At 47.0% G+C, this 21,585-nt stretch overlaps 1 protein-coding gene across 10 annotated transcripts in view; it reads right to left on the bottom strand.

Moving 5' to 3' along the window:
- LOC142584832 (uncharacterized) overlaps window positions 1-21,585 on the bottom strand; it is a 79,553-nt gene that overhangs the window by 35,974 nt on the left and 21,994 nt on the right. For 7 of the 10 annotated variants that reach the window (XM_075695123.1, XM_075695119.1, XM_075695121.1 and 4 more), the window contains 3 exons: window positions 20,166-20,245; window positions 19,986-20,039; window positions 14,127-14,207 (listed from right to left, as the gene is read on the bottom strand). In XM_075695123.1, the coding sequence (XP_075551238.1) occupies window positions 14,127-14,207; window positions 19,986-20,039; window positions 20,166-20,245 (215 nt within the window). Of the gene's footprint in view, window positions 1-12,664; window positions 12,783-14,126; window positions 14,208-19,985; window positions 20,040-20,165; window positions 20,246-21,585 lie in introns of those variants that run through there. The other 3 variants (XM_075695125.1, XM_075695120.1, XM_075695122.1) reach the window with 3 other exon arrangements.

Consider the following 21,585-nt stretch of genomic DNA (forward strand, 5'->3'; position numbering starts at 1 on the left):
TATTTACTCTAGTTTATGCGAAATACCACAGATCGGCCTGATTATACAATCCACGGTTAATTTTGGTTGGCTTAATCTTGCAAGCTCAATATATAGTCTGCGCAAAAGTGTGCAATGTCTGTACAAAGTAACAGTTCAAACACGTGGGTCTGTATTTTTAGTTGAATTCGGACGAGATAAGATTTCTTAAGTTAGCTGTTCTTTCATTTACTAGTTTCATTGTGTTAGGAAATGTAGAATACTAGTGACAGGCATGTTTCAGCGCAGAGTGTTTTTTTCTTAATCCAAATTGTTTTTGTTTACTGGTGCAACAAAACGGTTTTTTCCTTTTTTTACTAGAAAGTGAACATATATTTCTAGCATTTTGTGTCCATAATAAGTTTTCTTCACAGTGCGTGTGTCTCGTGTATTTTTCCTTTGAGCAAGTAGGAAGTGCTCCCGAAGGCGTTTGCTGGCCTCGGAGGCATTGCCGATAAATAGAATTTTCGCGAGGACGACTGCACGACAGCACAAGGTTTGCAAAGTCTGTGATCAGTGAAAGGAAAAGATTCGAAGAAGTGCGGCGACAGGTCCATTCGCCATTAAGCCACGTGTGCGCGTGACTTCGTTAATTCAGCGATGGCCCTGTGTCATCGATTGTGCCAGGTGTGGTGAGCACGCGGCGAAATGTTTCGTTGTGGGACGCCACGCCAACACAGTGGCAGATGAAGTACCGCAGGCCAAAGGGTCGCACGCTGGCGATTGCTCCGAGCAGGCGCTGCGCCTGCTCGGGGGGAAGCTCCACGGACGACCGAGCTCCCTTGAGCATTGATCACCGACTTCCGACATTTCGGCCTGTGGTGTTCCGTCTCGTGCTGCATAAGCACGTGACCCGTGCCACCAAACATTTCGCTACGTGCTTGCGGCTAAAACTGAAATGCCTTTAATTCCTTCATAAAACTCCCATCGTAGCCTTTATAAGCTCGCAGTCAAATGGTGGTGAAGCGAGCATATTACGGCACTCCCGCTCTATGCCGAAGGAATGCCCACCTAAATGGGAGTTTATCGAGCGCCCTGTTCAATGGGAGCAATGACATGTGCAGACGGGAATGCTTTAGAGGACAAGCGAAAAACGCCCATCTGATTGTTGTTCTGTTTACATCGTATGACGCATACCGCAGTGTCGGACTCCGGATTAATTTCGACAACCACATTTCACTCCTGTTGAAATGCGGCTGCCGCAGTCGGTATCAAACCCCCGACCTCGAACAATGTCCTAGCCTCAAAGCATCGTGCTGAGCACGGAAGTGTTGATTTGACGTCTGACCGCTTCCATAGTGTCGCCTACACCTGACGGTGCGCTTACTTGCCGCTCAGCTTCTGCGCGCTCTACGTAAGTTGTCCTCTTGACAAATTTGCAGGTTATTTATTCTTCAGAAACAGCAGAAACGTACCGTATCGTACCTTGAACTTAAATTTATCTCGTTTGCCCGCAACTGGCTGTCGTGTTTCCTTGTCTTTTTATGTAATGTTTTTCCTATCTTTCCCCCCGCCCCCTTTGCCACGGCTTGTATGTGAACTGCGAGCGAATATGCTGGCACGACTGTTATTCACTGATTTAGCGACTGCGTCGGTTCTACCCATTATCTTTCTCCCAGCCCCTCCTCTCTACCATAATATATAGCGTCCCTCTGGACCTGCACGTTAGTATAAAGATAAGCGCTGCAATTTATGCAATGCTTTTGCGTGGGTTCCCGGATAATTATGGCTGTCCAGAGACTAATGTGGCGCACCCAGGCAGCTATATAGGGCATCGTGCACAGTCGACATGGTGCAAAGGTCCAAACGAGTTTGTCGCGTCACCTTTCCTCTCTGCTCCACTCCCGTCGCGTGTGCACACGCTCTGAACAACCCCCCCCCACCCGACGCCCAGATAGCAGCAGCAATGAGAAAGTCGAGGGATGCCGCAAAGAAAGCTTCTCTTACAAACTGCACCAAAGCCAACAGAAAAGACGTCAAGAGTCGTCTTACACAGCATTATACGCATTTAGTCGGGCATACGCAGCACATGCGTACATATTACAGAATACGTTGTGCACGCTGCAGCGGTAGCGCGCCGCGACATTTTTAGCTTAACGTGCCGTGATACGTTTTAATCAACTAGACGTGTCATATGAGAAGGGTAAAGGTTTTTGGATGCTTCTCGGTTCCCCCAAGCGTCAGAAGTATGCTAAGTTTCACTAACGGGCTTGCCTATGAGGTCGGAGCTCTGGATGATCATGGAGCCCATGGTAGCGGCCACAAGCATTGAACTTTCGCTACCATGGCAAAAACCGCCTCTCAACGTAAGGTAGACTTGATTTGCACCGGGTTTGCTGTTGCTGTTCGAGTCGGACGCCATTGTCCCCATCATGCACTCTCGTTCGCTCGAGGTTTCGCGAAAGCATCTTGCAACAAGGAGAGCGTTAGGCACGCACCCGTGAAGAAGATCGTCCCGTTCTCGGCATGGGGACTTCTATCCTGCAGCTTCGCAGCGTACGCAGGCTTTTTAATTGCGTTCAACTAAAATTGTGTATTGTTGTTAACAGCAATGCCCAGCGAATGAATGCGTCAAAGTGATCCTGTAAAATGTTTTAACATTTTTCAACAACAAAAAACATCCTTAATGAATTTTTCTTTGTTTTTCTTTTTCATCATTTGACGCAGGAAACAAATAAAACAGTTATACATCATCATCAGCAGCAGCAGCCTGGTTACGCCCACTGCAAGGCAAAGGCCTCTCCCATACTTCTCCAACTACCCCGGTCATGTACTAATTGTAGCCATGTTGTCCCTGCAAACTTCTTAATCTCATCTGCCCATCTAACTTTCTGCCGCCCCCTGCTACGCTTCCCTTCCCTTGGAATCCAGTCCGTAACCCTTAATGACCATCGGTTATCTTCCCTCCTCATTACATGTCATGCCCATATGCCCCTCCCCCTTTTCTTTTTCTTGATTTCAACTAAGATATCATTACCTCGCGTTTGTTCCCTCACCCAATCTACTCTTTTCTTATCCCTTAACGTTACACCTATCATTCTTCTTTCCATAGCTCGTCGCGTCATCCTCAATTTAAGTAGAACCCTTTTCGTAAGCCTCCAGGTTTCTGCTCCGTACGTGAGCACTGGTAAGACACAGCGGTTACATACTTTTCTCTTGAGGGATAATGGCAACCTGCTGTTCATGATCTGAGAATGCCTGCCAAACGCACCCCAGCCCATTCTTATTCTTCTGATTATTTTAGTCTCATGATCTGGATCCGCAGTCACTAACTGTCCTAAGTAGATGTATTCCCTTACCACTTCAAGTGCCTCACTACCTATCGTAAATTGCTGTTCTCTTCCGAGACTGTTAAACATCACTTTAGTTTTCTGGAGAATAATTTTTAGACCCACCCTTCGGCTTTGCCTCTCCAGGTCAGTGAGCATGCATTGCAGTTGGTCCCCTCAGTTACTAAGCAAGGCAATATCATCAGCGAATCTCACATTACTAAGGTATTCTCCGTTAACTCTAATCCCCAATTCTTCCCAACCCAGGTCTCTGAATACCTCCTGTAAACACGCTGTGAATGGCATTGGAGAGATCGTATCTCCCTGCCAGACGCCTTTCTTTGTTGGGATTTTGTTGCTGTCTTTATGGAGGACTACAGTGGCTGTGGAGCCGCGATATATATCTTGCAGTATTTTTACATACGGCTCTTCTACACCCTGATTCCGCAATGCCTCCATGACTGCTGAGGTTTAGACTGAATCAAACGCTTTCTCGTAATCGATGAAAGCTATTATAAGGGTTGGTTATATTCCGCCCATTTCTCTATCACCTGATTAATAGTGTGAATATGGTCTATTGTTGAGTTGCCTTTACGGAATCCTGCCTGGCCCTTTGGTTGACGGAAGTCTAAGGTGTTCCTGATTCTATTTGCAATTACCTTAGTAAATACTTTGTAGGCAACCGACAGTAAGCTGATCCGTCTATAATTTTTCAAGTCTTTGGCGTCGCCCTTCTTATGGATTAAGATTATGTTAGCATTTTTCCAAGATTCCAGTACACTCGAAGTCATGAGGCATTGCGTATACAGGGTGGCCAGTTTTTCTAGAACAATCTGCCTACCATCCTTAAAGAAATCTGCTGTTACCTGATCTTCCCGAGCTGCCTTCCCCCTTTGCATAGCTCCCAAGGCTTTCTTTTCTTTGTCCGGCGTTACTTGTGGGATTTAAAATTCCTCTGGACTATTCTCTTTTGCATTATGGTCGTGGGTGCAACTGGTACTGTATAAATCTCTATATATCTCCTCAGCCACTTGAACGATCTCATCCACACTAGTAATGGTATTACCGGCTTTGTATCTTAACGCATACATCTGATTCTTGCCTATTCCTAGTTTCTTCTTCACTCCTTTTAGTCTTCCTCCGTTCCTGAGAGCATGTTCAATTCTTCTCACCATTATACTTCCTTATGTCAGCTCTCTTACGCTTGTTGATTAACTTGGAAAGTTCTGCCAGTTCTATTCTAGCTGTAGGGTTAGAGGCTTTTGCACATTGGCGTTTCTTGATCAGATCTTTCGTTTCTTTCGATAGCTTACTGGCATCCTGTCTAACGGTGTTGCCACCGACTTCTATTGTAGACTCCTTAATGATGCCCATAAGAATGTCGTTCATTGCTTCAACACTAAGGTCGTCTCCCCTGTGTTAAAGCCGAATACCTGTTCTGCAGCCTGGTCCGGAATCCCTCTATTTTCCCTCTTAGCGCTAACTCATTGATCGGCTTCTTATGTACTAGTTTGTTCCATTCCCTCCTCAAGTTTAGGCTAATTCGAGTTCTTACGGACTTCTTATGGTCACTGCAGTGTACCTTGCCGAGCACGTCCACATCTTGTACGATGTCAGGGTTAGCGCAGAGTATAAGGTCTATTTCATTTCTAATCTCGTCATTCGGGCTCCTCCACGTCCACTTTCGGCTATTCCGATTGCGGAAGAAGGTATTCATTATCCGCAACTTATTCTGTTCTGCAAAGTCTACTAATAACTCCACCCTGCTATTCCTAGTGTCTATGCCATGTTCCCCGACTGCCTTGTCTCAAGCCTGCTTCTTGCCTACCTTGGTATAGAAGCCGCCCATCAGTACAGGGTATCTTGCTTTGACCTTACCGATCGGCGATTCCACGTCTGTATAGAAGCTTTCGACTTCCTCGTCATCATGACTGGATATAGGGGCGTAGACCTGTACGACCTTGAATTTGTAGCGCTTATTAAGTTTCAGAACAAGACCTGCCACCCTTTTGTTAATGGCATAGAATTCCTGTATGCTACCAGCTATATTCGTATTAATCAGGAATCCGACTCCTAGTTCTCGTCTCTCGGCTAAGCCTCGGTAGCACAGGACGTGGCCTCGGCAGCTGTGCCACGGCACGGTCATCGAATCTGGCTCTCTTCATCATGCAGGTCGGTGACCGGTGCCCTTTGCCGCCTCCACATGCCTTCTGCTTACCGTGTTCTTCGACGTCTCCTGGACCCTCCTGGACACCTCCCGGTCCCCAGCCGAGTTTTCTTGGAGCGCCGTCGAAGACAGCCACCACTTCCTCAGCGCCATCGCCGACTCTGCCCATTTACCGCACGTGAAAAATTGGACCCTCGACTTCAACTGGGAAACACCATCAGCAGCAACATCACTCGGTGAGCCACCTATAAAGGACCAGCAATCACCTCTCACAATCTGTGGGCTCGGCAGCTGTGCCCCGGCACGCTCATCGAATCTGGCTCTCTTCATCATGCAGGTCGGCGAATCGGTGCCCTTTCACGCCTCCTCTTGCCTTCTGCTTACCGTGTTCTTCGACGCCTCCCGGACCCTCCTGGACACCTCCCGGTCTCCAGCCAAGTTATCTTGGAGCGCCGTCGAAGGCAGCCAACGCTTCATCAGCGCCATCGCCGACTCTGCCCATTTACCGCACGTGAAAAACTGGACCCTCGACTTCAACTGGGAAACACCATCAGCAGCAACATCACTCGGCGAGCCACCTATAAAGCACTAGCAATCACCTCGCACAATCTGCGGGCTCGGCAGCTGTCCCACGGCACGGTCATCGAATCTGGCTTTCTTCATCATGCAGGTCGGTGACCGGTGCCCTTTGCCGCCTCCACTTGCCTTCTGCTTACCGTGTTCTTCGACGTCTCCTGGACCCTCCTGGACACCTCCCGGTCCCCAGGCGAGTTTTCTTGGAGCGCCGTCGAAGACAGCCACCACTTCCTCAGCGCCATCGCCGACTCTGCCCGTTTACCGCACGTGAAAAATTGGACCCTCGACTTCAACTGGGAAACACCATCAGCAGCAACATCACTCGGCGAGCCACCTATAAAGCACTAGCAATCACCTCGCACAATCTGTGGGCTCGGCAGCTGTGCCACGGCACGGTCATCGAATCTGGCTCTCTTCATCATGCAGGTCGGTGACCGATGCCCTTTGCCGCCTCCACTTGCCTTCTGCTTACCGTGTTCTTCGACGTCTCCTGGACCCTCCTGGACACCTCCCGGTCCCCAGCCGAGTTTTCTTGGAGCGCCGTCGAAGACAGCCACCACTTCCTCAGCGCCATCGCCGACTCTGCCTATTTACCGCACGTGAAAAATTGGACCCTCGACTTAAACTGGGAAACACCATCAGCAGCAACATCACTCTGTGAGCCACCTATAAAGGACCAGCAATCACCTCGCACAATCTGTGGGCTCGGCAGCTGTGCCGCGGCACGCTCATCGAATCTGGCTTTCTTCATCATGCAGGTCGGCGAATCGGTGCCCTTTCACGCCTCCGCTTGCCTTCTGCTTACCGTGTTCTTCGACGCCTCCCGGACCCTCCTGGACACCTCCCGGTCGCCAGCCGAGTTTTCTTGGAGCGCCGTCGAAGACAGCCAACGCTTCATCAGCGCCATCGCCGGCTCTGCCCATTTACCGCACGTGAAAAATTGGACCCTCGACTTCAACTGGGAAACACCATCAGCAGCAACATCACTCGGTCAGCCACCTATAAAGGACCAGCAATCACCTCACACAATCGGTGGGCTCGGCAGCTGTGCCGCGGCACGGTTATCGAATCTGGCTCTCTTCATCATGCAGGTCGGTGACCGGTGCCCTTTCCCGCCTCCACTTGTCTTCTGCTTACCGTGTTCTTCGACGCCTCCCGGACCCTCCTGGACACCTCCCGGTCTCCAGCCAAGTTTTCTTGGAGCGCCGTCGAAGGCAGCCAACGCTTCATCAGCGCCATCGCCGACTCTGCCCATTTACCGCACGTGAAAAACTGGACCCTCGACTTCAACTGGGAAACACCATCAGCAGCAACATCACTCGGCGAGCCACCTATAAAGCACTAGCAATCACCTCGCACAATATGTGGGCTCGGCAGCTGTGCCACGGCACGGTCATCGAATCTGGCTCTCTTCATCATGCAGGTCGGTGACCGGTGCCCTTTGCCGCCTCCACTTGCCTTCTGCTTACCGTGTTCTTCGACGTCTCCTGGACCCTCCTGGACACCTCCCGGTCCCCAGCCGAGTTTTCTTGGAGCGCCGTCGAAGACAGCCACCACTTCCTCAGCGCCATCGCCGACTCTGCCCATTTACCGCACGTGAAAAATTGGACCCTCGACTTCAACTGGGAAACACCATCAGCAGCAACATCACTCGGTGAGCCACCTATAAAGGACCAGGAATCACCTCTCACAATCTGTGGGCTCGGCAGCTGTGCCGCGGCACGCTCATCGAATCTGGCTCTCTTCATCATGCAGGTCGGCGAATCGGTGCCCTTTCACGCCTCCGCTTGCCTTCTGCTTACCGTGTTCTTCGACGTCTCCTGGACCCTCCTGGACACCTCCCGGTCCCCAGGCGAGTTTTCTTGGAGCGCCGTCGAAGACAGCCACCACTTCCTCAGCGCCATCGCCGACTCTGCCCGTTTACCGCACGTGAAAAATTGGACCCTCGACTTCAACTGGGAAACACCATCAGCAGCAACATCACTCGGCGAGCCACCTATAAAGCACTAGCAATCACCTCGCACAATCTGTGGGCTCGGCAGCTGTGCCACGGCACGGTCATCGAATCTGGCTCTCTTCATCATGCAGGTCGGTGACCGGTGCCCTTTGCCGCCTCCACTTGCCTTCTGCTTACCGTGTTCTTCGACGTCTCCTGGACCCTCCTGGACACCTCCCGGTCCCCAGCCGAGTTTTCTTGGAGCGCCGTCGAAGACAGCCACCACTTCCTCAGCGCCATCGCCGACTCTGCCCATTTACCGCACGTGAAAAATTGGACCCTCGACTTCAACTGGGAAACACCATCAGCAGCAACATCACTCGGTGAGCCACCTATAAAGGACCAGCAATCACCTCGCACAATCTGTGGGCTCGGCAGCTGTGCCGCGGCACGCTCATCGAATCTGGCTCTCTTCATCATGCAGGTCGGCGAATCGGTGCCCTTTCACGCCTCCGCTTGCCTTCTGCTTACCGTGTTCTTCGACGCCTTCCGGACCCTCCTGGACACCTCCCGGTCGCCAGCCGAGTTTTCTTGGAGCGCCGTCGAAGACAGCCACCGCTTCCTCAGCGCCATCGCCGACTCTGCCCATTTACCGCACGTGAAAAGTTGGACCCTCGACTTCAACTGGGAAACACCATCAGCAGCAACATCACTCGTTAAGCCACCTGTAAAGGACCAGCAATCACCTCGCACAATCTGTGGGCTCGGCAGCTGTGCCGCGGCCCGGTCATCGAATCTGGCTCTCTTCATCATGCAGGTCGGTGAATCGGTGCCCTTTCACGCCTCCGCTTTCCTTCTGCTTACCGTTTTCTTGACGTTCCCGGACCCTCCTGGACACCTCCCGGTCCCTAGCCGTGTATTCTCGGAGCGCCGTCGAAGACAGCCACCGCTTCATCAGCGCCATCGCCGACTCTGCCCATTTACCGCACGTGGAAAACTGGACTCTCGACTTCAACTGGGAAACACCATCAGCAGCAACATCACTCGACGAGCCACCTATAAAGGACCAGCAATCACCTCGCACAATCCGTGGGCTCGGCAGCTGTGCCACGGCACGGTTATCGAATCTGGCTCTCTTCATCATGCAGGTTGGTTAACCGGTCAGTCTATTTACTAAAAAATCCAGTAATTATTTCCTGATACAGCTGCCGGGCCCGAAGTGTTTGACCGCTATTTGTGCCGAATGTTGTCATAATGCACGGTCCTTATTACTTCTTGCTGGTGATGTTGAAACTAACCCTGGACCTGACCAATTGGATGTCGTCTGGCTGAATTGAAAAAGCTGTCTGATGGCCATGCAACACTAATCTCTGACCGGCAAGATATAAATGGACGTATGCTTTCAATCGACAGAACAATATCCGATTTCAATACCCGCCTCGCTGAATTCGAAGAACGTTTCCAGAATCTGTTTACAGTTACATCAGACGTTGAAATCATTCAGTCAACAGTTAGCCAAAGAGCTCTTTTGGTTCAAGACTTGCAGCTTCGTCTTGACAATTCTGAAAACCACTCCCGCAGAAACAATCTAAATTTCTACGGTCTGCCTGACTCATCCCCCCGTGAAACATATGCCGAGTCTGAAAAAATTATCGCTGATCATTGCTTAGAACACCTGGAAATAGCCATGGATCCCGAAGATATAGAGCATGCCCACCGGCTTGGCCGTCATACCCCAAACCATCTACGCCCTATCATTGTCAAATTCATATCATCCAAGACAAAAGAAACCATTCTATCTAAAGGGCCAAAATTTAAAGGAACGAAATTCAGTGTAGGCGAAGATTATACCCGCCACGTCCAAACTATTCGAAATCACTTGGTTGCATTTGCAAAAGAAACAAATAATAAATTGTCGCTCCGCTATAAGACGCTTCATATCGGTCCCAAGCGCTACTTCTTCGACGAAACGACTAGCACATGAAGGAAATCGCATAGCAGATAACTTCTTGGCGCCGGGCACCACAATGCTCTCTATGAGCTTGTCATCCTAGAACCAACTCTCGAACCACCCTTTGCCTTTCCGTTATTTTCGCAAATATACGCAGCTTCCTTCCCAAACGAGGCCTTATATCTAACATTGTATCGTCGTCCGCAAGCAACATACTTGTACTAACAGAAATATGGCTCAACGAAAACATCAGCGATTCTGAAGTCCTGCATGATTTGCCAAATTTTCGCCACTTTCGCAACGACCGCGAGGGTTTTCGAGGGGGCGGTGTTTTAGTCGCCGTTAATCTAGAACTACCATTCTTGCTTGTCAACATCACATCTCACCTTGAAATTATGTGGCTCATTTGCCGCACTGCGCCAATAACAACACTAATTGGTGTCTGCTATCGACCGCCACATAATAGGCCTCACTTCCCCCGTGAGTTTAACAATGTTTTGCTACAATGAACAGCTAGGTATCCAAGTGCACGAATTATTCTTTTCGGTGACTTTAACTACCCTTCTATAAACTGGCACCAACCTCACGTTACCGTTTCTCAAGAGCCTCGAGAATTTGTCGACGTATGTCTCAATTTTAATATTTCACAGCTAATAACTGAGCCAACTCGCATCACAACGACTTCACAAAACACTCATGATCTCATTCTAACTAGTCATCCTGAGACATTAGCTTCTATTACTTACCTGAGGGAAATCAGTGACCATAAAATTGTTCACGCCTCATTTAACATTACTCCCGTTCAAAGGAAAGTGTCTAAAGAACAATAAAGCTTTACGATAAGGCCGACTACGTAGCAATAAATAATGAATTAATCTCCCTCTTATCCACTTTTGAACTTCACTTCCATGAGCATACAGTCGACGAAAACTGGACAATCTTCAAACGCAAAATTAGTGTTCTAACGAGCAGATGCATTCCAAAGTGCACTATCAAGTCTGATTCCTAAAATCCTTGGTTCAACAAAACGCTCAAAAGACTAAAAAAATAAAAAGCAGCGGCTGTACCATGAAGCTAAATTTAGACCCTGCTCTTCTGCATGGGAAAAATGCTACAGCGCTGAAGATGCGTACTTAGCAGCAGTAAAAAGCGCGAAACGTTTATTTCTTCACAACGATTTACCCAAAATGACAGCGAATAACCCGAGAAAAATTTGGAACGTGATAAATCCGCAGCAATCGCACGACATCACCCTTACTAATGATAACGGCGACTCTGTTAGTGATGTTTAGTGTGCCGATATGTTTAATACTGCCTTTTCATCAGTATTTACGAAAGAACCTGAAGATACATTCCTTTCACTACCCTCCATTACTGAACTAGCTATGCCAGCCATTATTTTTTATCCAAATGGCATTTCGTGCGCAATCAACAAATTGAAAATTTCATCGTCAGCCGGAACGGACGAAATTAACACAAAGTTTCTCAAAAACGCAAAGGACACTTCATTCAAGTTTTTATGCTTTGTTTTCTCAGTCACTCGCCACAGGTATCATGCCAGAAGACTGGAAGATGGGGAAGGTCGTTCCTGTTTTCAGATCACGTAACAGAGACTATCCACTCAACTATCGCCCCATTTCCCTAACTAGCATCCCTTGTAAACTAATGGAACACGTCATCTACTCCCAGATAATGCAGCATCTAGACACTATAAATTTTTTCACTCCATCCCAACACGGATTTTGCAAAGGCTTATCATGTGAGACACAGCTTGCCCCATCTTTCTTCACGATCTTCATTCCAACCTTGATGCTAACTTACAAACTGACGCCATCTTTTTAGACTTTGCCAAACCATTCGATAACGTACCTCATCAACGTCTACTCTTAAAACTTTCCAGACTAAACTTGCATCGAAAAATTATTGCATGGTTAAAAGTATTCCTCACACATCGTTCACAGTCCGTTACTATTAACAACTAGTCCTGTAACCGTCTACCAGTAACATCGGGCGTTCCCCAGGGAACTGTCCTTGGCCCCCTCCTATTCTTAATTTATATTAATAATCTACCACAAAATTTATCATGTCATGTCCGTCTGTTCGCCGACCATTGCGTTATTTATGCCCCAATTACTAATACCGCTGATCAAGAATCCCTTCTGGACAATCTTAACCGCATTCAATCATGGTGCAATCACTGGTTGATGACGCTTAATCCCGATAAGTCCAAACTCATGTCTTTTCATCGTCGTCACAACCCACATTTATTTACTTACAAGATTTCCGATTCTGCCGTCGAACTCGTTCCGTCCTATACTTACCTCGGTATCACTATCAGCAATGACTTATCATGGCGCGAGCACGTAACAAAGCTAATATCATCTACGAATAAAAAACTAGGCTTTCTTAAACGTCACCTTCACGACGCCCCTCAAAATGTAAAGCTACTTGCTTATAAACCAGGCCAAAACTTGAGTATGCATCCGCCATCTGGAATACACAGCAAGCTTACCTCATCGACTCATTAGAAGCTGTGCAAAACAGAGCCGCCCGTTTCATTCACCGCTCATAGTCATCCTATATTAGTGTTTCATCTCCCAAGCTACAGTCCCAATTATGCAGTCTTTCCCTCCGTCGCCGTACATCTAGCCTGTGCCTATTTCACAAATTTTATTATTCCCAGCTCAAATAGCAGCCATACTTCTGCGCACCGCCATCACGTCTCGCCGAATTGGTCATCCGCTGAAAGTCTCACGCCAACGTGCCAGTACGACTACATTTTCCAAGTCATTCTTCCTCCGAACAGCAAGCGACTGGAACGACCTTCCCGATGAAATGGCAGCCATCACCTGTCCATCACCCTTCCTAGAAAAAGTTACATCCCACCTGTCATCATGAAAAAAAAATGTTTTACTTTCTCACGTTAAGATGGGGGCGTAATGCGAAAACACCCGTGTACTTAGATTTAGGTGCACGTTAAAGAAACCCAGGTGGTCGAAATTTCCGGAGTCCTCCACTACGGCGTGCCTCATAATCAGGAAGTGGTTCTGGCACGTAAAACCCCATAATGTAAAAAAAAAAACTTTCTCACGTTAAAGCCACCCCTTATGTAAAACCCCCTGCAGGGGGCCTTTAAGGAAAAGAAATGAAAAAAAAATGCGCCCGTTTTTAGTACTGTGTATACTTCATTTGGGCTCTTAACTTCACTGAGCCCTATTATATCCTATTTGCTGCCCTCTAATTCCTCCAATAGTACTGCTAGACTCGCCTCACTAGATAACGTTCTAGCGTTAAACGTTGCCAGGTTCAGAGATTCCAATGGTGGCCTGTCCGGATCTACGGATTCTTAGCACCCTCTGTTGCGTTGCAGGTCTGACCGCCGCCGTGGTCAGTTGCTTCGCAGCTGCTGGGAACTGATGGCCAAGGTTTGATTGTTGTGGTTATATAGGAGGTTGTAGTCAAGTACTGCACCAGGGTGGCCAATCCTGCTCTGGTGAGGGAGTGCGTTACCGGTTTTGGTCATCGGGATCAGGCCGTACTGCAGGCCTGTTTGTGCAATTTTGTCGACACGCGGATTTCTTTTTAATCCGGTGGAAAATTGCGCGGCACCGGCATTCCAACCACGGTCCTCTTGCCCGCGAGGCGGATGCTCTACCTCTACGACACCGCGTGTCTCAACTATTATGCACCAAGATTTTAATAGATGCAAATTCCACATAGCTACAGAGAACCAAGGTAATGTTGTTTGCCATCGCTTGGAGGCACTGAGATTTATTTTTTCTTGCATTCCGACTAATTACATAATTAGTATTAATTATTTCACTTCTCGAATATTATATAATTTGATGAAATGTCAGTGAGAAAATTGTAAACTCACCGGAAAAATTCCCGATACAGCACTCTGTTGCTCAATACGTGCTACATGTGTCTCTAGAGCCCAGTCCCGCGGCAATGTTGCGTGTATTCGCGGGGTTCTTTCTTGCTCGGAAAGACACTTATATGTAGCGCGTATTGAGTAACAGAAAGCTTTGTCGGAAATCAAATGTAGGTAATTTTTTCTAAACCAAAGAAAGGTTAATAATAACAGCAAATATTCACAAACTGCAAGAATGGCACTCTGCATGGTAAGTATAAGAAATCTTGATATAAACTCTAAACTTGGCAAGAAAATTCAAGTACTTAAAACCTTCGATTATTCTTGGAAATTACCTTTTCGCGGCAACGTAAACACACCGCAATGCTGTTCACGGATGTAGGCGACCAAGGTCTTTCTGGCAGGCTCCGATTGCTCTGAAGAAATGGAATTTGTGGCAATAGGTAAAACAAGTTATGCAGACATAAGACACATCTAGGAATACGTATGAACGGAGATTTTATGACGTGGTTAAAAAACACTATAATGTTGCTTATTTAGTTCCTGCTTCGCTGGCGCGAAAGAAACAGGCCTGCGCGCTAAACTTGTTCATTGGCACGTCGCACACAAGGTGCTCCACTCAAAGGGTTACCTGGTGGTGGTGCGATAGAATTTGAGCCATTTTGGCCTATACGTTAAAGCATCGGGATTTTGTGCCAGGGAGCGAGCTTCTATCCGACCTCATTGTGGGATCAAGTTTCGGTATCAAATAATTTATTTACTAACATGACCTATTTGGGAAACCAAAACCAGCTCTCAGCAGCCACGGCCAGGAATCTCCGGGAGGGTTTGCAGAGAAAGCGTCACTTTAAAAGATATCACGAAAGATCATTTTATCCGGTCAATATAAATATCAAAATAAAAATCTAGCATTCATGTAGCGTAAACGGAGCAAGAGAGGTCGAGCTATTTTCAATGGGCGTTTCAAGCAGTTCAGTGCTTGCGTAAGTGGCGTCGCAGATCAAAATTTCTCTTAACCAATTTGTGATGCGTGCAGTATTTTCTTCCCTGGATGAAGTTTGAAAGGCCTGTGACTCGCTACAAAAAATGCAGTACCTCTCCCCAGTAGAACGGCATTACACGCGCCCCCCAGCGTTATCTATTGAATTTACGTATTACCGGCGACTGGCAGTCTCACTGTCCAGTGTGACTGTCCACTGTACCAACAAGAGCCACAGGGAACGTGAGAAGTCTTTAACGCTGATACGATCTAGTATTTAGCAGCTGTTTACCTCCAAATATTCAGCTCGTTATTTTGCCTTTGTGAGAGAAAAGCAGCGGCCACATTACTAGCCTAATCAAATGGTATGGGCGCCGACATTTTGCACACGACACGGCTGTTCTTTCAGGTGAAAAAGAAAAAGTAACAAGATTAGCAAGGATTTTGATATAAAATGTTTAGTACTATCTCACAGAAGGCATAATTGAACTTTGGCCCCTCCACCGTGATTCATGAGCTGCATGAAGGTGGTTGTTTGTGCTCGTTTTACTTCTGCGGAGCATTCTTCTGTACGTTTTCAGATGTTTTGATATAGCCTCATATAGATCAATCTTTCCCGTGAATGTGAACACCTGCACTCTTCTTCTCGCCTTCTGTGTCTTCGGTCCTCCAAAAATTCTACGGTAGCTGTTTCGTCTTGCACAATCTCGAGGCTCAGGGTGCATGATGTAGCGGTAGTAATATGGGGTGCGCTAACTTGCGCCGACAAACGAAGATCGTGGAGTCATTTCAGGACGCCGTGCCTGCATCGCTGGCACTGAACCGTGCAGTAATACCAAGAGGCTCGATTATTCAGATAAAAGAAGAACAGGTGCAGGAGTCACATATGTTCCATCATAAAGGCCGAGGCAGACATCTTTCTAGTCCTTCACTATTCGTCACCACGAGATCCCGCTTCAAACATCGAGAACATCGGCTGCCCTTTGTGAGAATCTGCTTATTGTATTTCAAACTCAGGTTTTTGTTGTCACGGACGTTGGAGCGTTCTTGTTGATTCGCTAAATTGGCATCGCACAAGCTTATCCGCCACGTTATGAAGAGCCGCTACGGATATGACGCTCGGCTGCGAAAAAAACCTGATCGTCTCTTTATTCCGAACGACTTCTGAGGCATTCAGACGTGCCTGTTGAGTTTTGGGCAGTGAAGATGACGATAGAAGTACTCCAGCGGACGTCGTATGTGCCAGAGTAGTCGCTGTGCCCGCGTGTCTTCCCGAAAGTACTTTTCGCGATGCCCGCGACCTCGAGGTGGCGCGCGTGGTAAACCAAGATGGCTGCCCGGAGGAGGGCCGCGAGCGAAGCGAAGGGCAGGCAAACGTGTACTGCAGCACGTTGTGGCAACTTTGAGGCACCACGTCCCTTTCATTACGTGTCATATTGAGCACCATGTAAGCGGAACTGCGATTCTATAGCTAACTAGAGATGAATAAGAACATATTAAATCCAAGCTAGTGCATTTTCTGTGGCATTATATAGCTTGTTCCACTGGCGTGCATGACAGTGCCATGGGAATTTTTAAGAGGAGAGGTGGAAGCGGCCAAGTACGTGGCTTACCGGATGCTTTAGCACTCGAACATAAAAAAGGTAAAAGGATGTGAGGTGCAATTTCTGACAAGTTCTCTCTTTTCTATCTTATCTCCCAGCAATTTGTGGCCTTTTTTATGCATGAAGCAGTTCTTCAAACCCTTACATATGCTCGACATTATGAGCATTACATTCGCAGGAAAAGAAATTCATCCGCCGACGTTCGCAGTAATCTTCAATATCTGAACCCTCAATATCTCACATGCTTTATTTTTTCACATTTCCCTCCGGGGAAATGTATTGCAATGCACATGCGATGTGAATAATATTAATAAACACACCGAAATGTACTTGAAGACACATTGCTGTGTGTTTTTGAAATATTGCTTCGAGATCTTGCAAGGTTACTAGGAAAAGCATGTTTTCATCGTAATTTGTGCGGTGTTTCATATGCCGAGTAAACTTGAATGCGTCGATCATATAGTAACACACAAAAGAGTAATAAGCGTACCACAAAATTTTTATTGGCCTAATATGACTGCTGAATTTCCTGCAACTGGTGCGCTCATCAAAAATAAAAGCTAAAGCAAGTGTAGACATAGCCCATACGGGCAAGTGACTTTTTATATTCTCTGTCCAGTTCGCGCTTTCTTATTCTTAATGAAAGTGCCCGCTGCCACTTTCTGTAATTGCACATAATTCTTTTCATCGGTGGGGTAGCGACCCTGCCTATACATCGTCTCACCACCCATTGTTTCTCGGCGAATTTTGCCGGAGCGAGGACTTATCTTGCTGTGGGAAATTCGGGTTATACACTGGGAAACTCTTCGCGTGAGCTTACTATTGTTGTTGTTCACCATCGTAAGAGCGACAGAGGCAAACAAAAGCCTGTGCCTGTACAGCAGGTGTAGGCACAGCCTGGAATAACCATGATAAAACTTGGCCATACCACGTTGTCGTCTGCTCATCCTCCTCGTGTAGTTGCCCTCGTGCACCGCGACGCGGCGCGACAGTCTACGGGCGTTGCGAATACTCGCGGACTTTCTGTGGCAGTGAAGGGAAACCGACGGAGGCAAAGCGCGCACAAGTGAGGGCGCATCTGAAAAGAGTCCTGTGTTTTCATCCACGTTCGTTTAAGCTGGGGAATAGAAAACGTAAACCTCCTATCAGGAAGGGCTAAATAGGACAAAACACACCACTGAATGTAACAGTTTACATATTTTGCGGCTTTTCCATTCCGTGCTTAGGAAAACGCGAAATCGTCGCACGTGGAAGCTACGTCGATTAAGCGTCTGTGTCGAGCAGCCCAAAGCACTGTCAAACGCCGGTGGGCTACTTGGAGCGGTTACACATGTGCGGAAGCCCTGCCGCCGCAGCTTTCCCTTCATAGCCACAGAAAGTTGTCCGCGAGTATGCACAATTCGCATCGCGCATACAATCAGGTTACATAAGGCTCGGTGGCAACAGACAACGGATTGAACCTTGCATAATATTCGAGAACTTTCCAGTACCTGCGGACGCGGCCTGCGCTGAGCGATAAGGTTTAATATTTGATAGCCTGTAAAAAGCGGTCAACAGAGGAAGATAAACAAGGACACGTGTCAATACCCTGAAGAAGGGTAAAAAGAAGGACACCGACCACTGAATGATTACAAGAAAAGACGTTTCGGCTCCCCTGACGGGAGCCTTGTTCACAATGAAATCAAGTACGTGCGATACAATGTTTATATGGCTTTAAAATATGATGTAAGCAGCGCGTGTAGATGGGGGGGAGGGTTCCGTCATTCCGGTTGAGGGTGCTATCTGTGATTTGGATTAGGAGGGATTCCAAGTGGTGTCTTGATGTCAAATTTCTCTCTTTTTCTAATATCTTGGCGTTATGCCAATCAATCCTGTGGCCCAACTCATCTGCATGCTCTGCCAAGGCGTTTTGGCAGAGCATGCATCTGCATGCTCTGCCATCTACATGGCAGAGCATGCAGATGCACATGCCCCATCTACACGCGCTGCTTACATCATATTTTAAAGCCATATAAACATTGTATCGCACGTACTTGATTTCATTGTGAACAAGGCTCCCGTCAGGGGAGCCGAAACGTCTTTTCTTGTATTCATTCAGTGGTCGGTGTCCTTCTTTTTACCCTTCTTCATGATGCCTCCCGACCAGACGGGCTTCCGTCAAAACCTCGACTTCATTAAAACGCCTTGGCAGAGCATGCAGATGACTTGGGCCACAGGATTGATTGGGATAACGCCAAGATGTTAGAAAAAGAGAGAAATTTGACATCGAGACACCACTTGGAATCCCTCCTAATCCAAATCACAGATAGCACCCTCAACCGGAATGACGGAACCCTGCCCCCCATCTACACGCGCTGCTTACATCATATTTTAAAGCCATATAAACATTGTATCGCACGTACTTGATTTCATTGTGAACAAGGCTCCCGTCAGGGGAGCCGAAACGTCTTTTCTTGTATTCATTCAGTGGTCGGTGTCCTTATTTTTACCCTTCTTCATGATGCCTCCCGACCAGACGGGCTTCCGTCAAAACCTCGACTTCGTGTCAATACCCTCTTCCAGAAATTATCGTTTTACGTCGCAAACAAAAAGTTCTAGGAAAAGAGTGAAATAAACACCCAAGTGAATGATAAAAGAAAGCCTGAGAAAAGTACAATTCACAGCCGTGCGTGGCAGGTCTGCGATACCATCGAGAATTGTGGCGGGATTCTGATCTGTACATACTGTGTTTTGTCACTTCGTTTCAAAGAACGAGAATGTCTAAATCTGCAAAAACGGGCCCGAAAGCGAATGCACGAAGTGGCGCTAAGGACGGCGACAAAACATACTGTCACGTGGGCACCAGTGCTAGCTCGTGCAAGATACTGCTCGGGTACGAGAGTTTCTTGGTGTATACCTCTAGAAACAGCTCGAGTTATACGAGGTTGCTGACGCGCGCTTTAATAGGTGCGATTCTGTCAGGGACTTGGACATCGTCTAAGTTATCTCAGGCGACGAAAATGAAAAAGGGGATGCGACGAGAAAAAAAAAGCTCAGCTATATATGCTTCACGTTCAAGAAACAAATTACTCAGAGCTGACAACAAAGCAAATTGGAGTACAGTGATGTCCATATTGGTTGAACGAGGCACGTGAAAACATTAAAAGTCTTGTAGCTGGTTTCTGGAAGGAATGCACTGAGGAGGTTATTCACATCTTTTAGTCTGAATCAAACGCTGTCATGCAACCACCAGATTATGCGACTTCCTTTCAAAATACATTTATCAAGCTCCCGTGCTGTTCGACAACGCTTCCTTGCTGTCAACGAAGTAGCGCTCTCAACAAACTGCTTAGATTTTACTATAACGATGACAGTCTATCTGAACTACACTCAAACGCACGGCACAATATTTGCGCCGCATGTGAAATGATATAAAACAACAAGCGCTATTCGTCATTGCAACCATGTGATTTCGAACTGCCGTCAATTGGCATCTTCAACAGATTGTTAATTTTCCAGGCGCCAAAGCACCAGCTTTTTCAGACATGTCTACAGAACGATGGTATACAAATTTTCATATGATATAAGGATTTCTATCTAAAGGCATCTTTGGAACCAATATTCACACTTACCTATATCCCTGGAAATGCTATTTTCTTTTCGTCTAGTAGTAAAATTTCTATCATCTGAAATGGCGGTTAAACAAAATTTCTAAATTACAGTGTGACCAACCTTTTCTAGAAAAATAGTTGGCACAATACGAACAGTCAATCACTTGTGAACGTGCCTCTACATTAAACTTTTCAACTTACCTGGCCAAAAATTCGGTTCCATGTAGGGGCCACCTACTACAGGATCGTCCCCCAGTTTCGCGCGAACAGGATAGTCATATCTGAAATCATATTACGCCTTCGTTACAAATCAAGGACGTGTCTTAGTTACCACTCCTGTTTACAAACTCTCCAAAGAGGCATCTAAAACTGATTTAAGAAAGCTACATCGCCACTATGTGGCGCTTAGTCGTGAGAAAACGCGTGAGAATTTAGACATCTGGCAATTTTTTACACGCTCGTATTTATGCCTAATATAGTTTAAGTATACGAGACGCAATCGGTTTTGTTAAAGAAAATGTTTTTAAGGAATAGCTTCAATATGTTCCAGTAATCAAGGGAACTAAGAAATCTCGATTCGTGGAACTGAAGCATTATGATAGACGTTAGGTTTAGTGACGAGATTACAACTCATAAAGACAGTAGTATTAACAGCAGAGTAGAAGCATAAAATTTTATACCGAAGTACTGAAAGTGACGTACATTTACCTATCAAATATATTACATGGCTAGGGTACCATAAAGTTTTCGTGTCCACACACAAAAACAATCTTTAATCACTCAAACCCAACCGCGTAAGCACTTATAAGCCCCCTAAGCAAGCAAAAGATACAACGGCTCAAGCTTCGAAAGGCACGGACTACCAGCAATAAGCAAAGTGAAGCGAACACTGCTTACAATCTTTGGACTCAGGCATACAACATACAGAAATTCACGGTGAAAACTGTCATCGGCTTCCTCGGAAAAATCCTACAAGTTTTCCCGCTCACATGCATCCAAGCGCCAGCTATTTTAGTCCATGCTCCAGTCAATTTAATCCAGGTGCCACTCATTTAATTCTATTGGGAAATAATTAAATTTACGCACCAAATATTTTAATCCTAACATCAGTGAAGTTAATCGAAACTAAAGATGCCGTTGTGGAAGGTTTTCTAGGTAGTTCAAGATAACGGCGAAATGTTATAATTTTGCACCAACCGAAAATAACTGAAGAGGCTTCTTGAAGAGCATTTTCATATGAAAAAAAAAAATTGGAGGACGCTTAAGCTTCGCCTTCAAGAATGGAACGCGACAGCGTTCCCGTCGACCCGCCAAGGGGTGTAAGACAATGGGCTACGGCGCAGCGACTACGCGCCCCGCATCGGACGCGGTGAGCGTCGAGCAACGCAGCGTTCGGCGCGACAACGAAATGTGCGCCTGAGCAAGCGACGCACGCCTGAGCCTTAGAAACAGCTCGTTTCTAAGGCAACACCGCGTTCACTAGAGGCGCTTTTGTACCGCTTTGAAGCATCGAACTCGTGGCACAGTGGTAACGTCTCCGTCTCACACTCCGGAGACCCTGGTTCGATTCCCACCTAGCCCATCTTTGAAGTTGCTTTTTATTTATGAAGTGCCTGCCGTG

The sequence above is a fragment of the Dermacentor variabilis genome, chromosome 6 (genome assembly GCF_050947875.1).
Source record: "Dermacentor variabilis isolate Ectoservices chromosome 6, ASM5094787v1, whole genome shotgun sequence".
NCBI classification, from domain to species: domain Eukaryota; kingdom Metazoa; phylum Arthropoda; class Arachnida; order Ixodida; family Ixodidae; genus Dermacentor; species Dermacentor variabilis.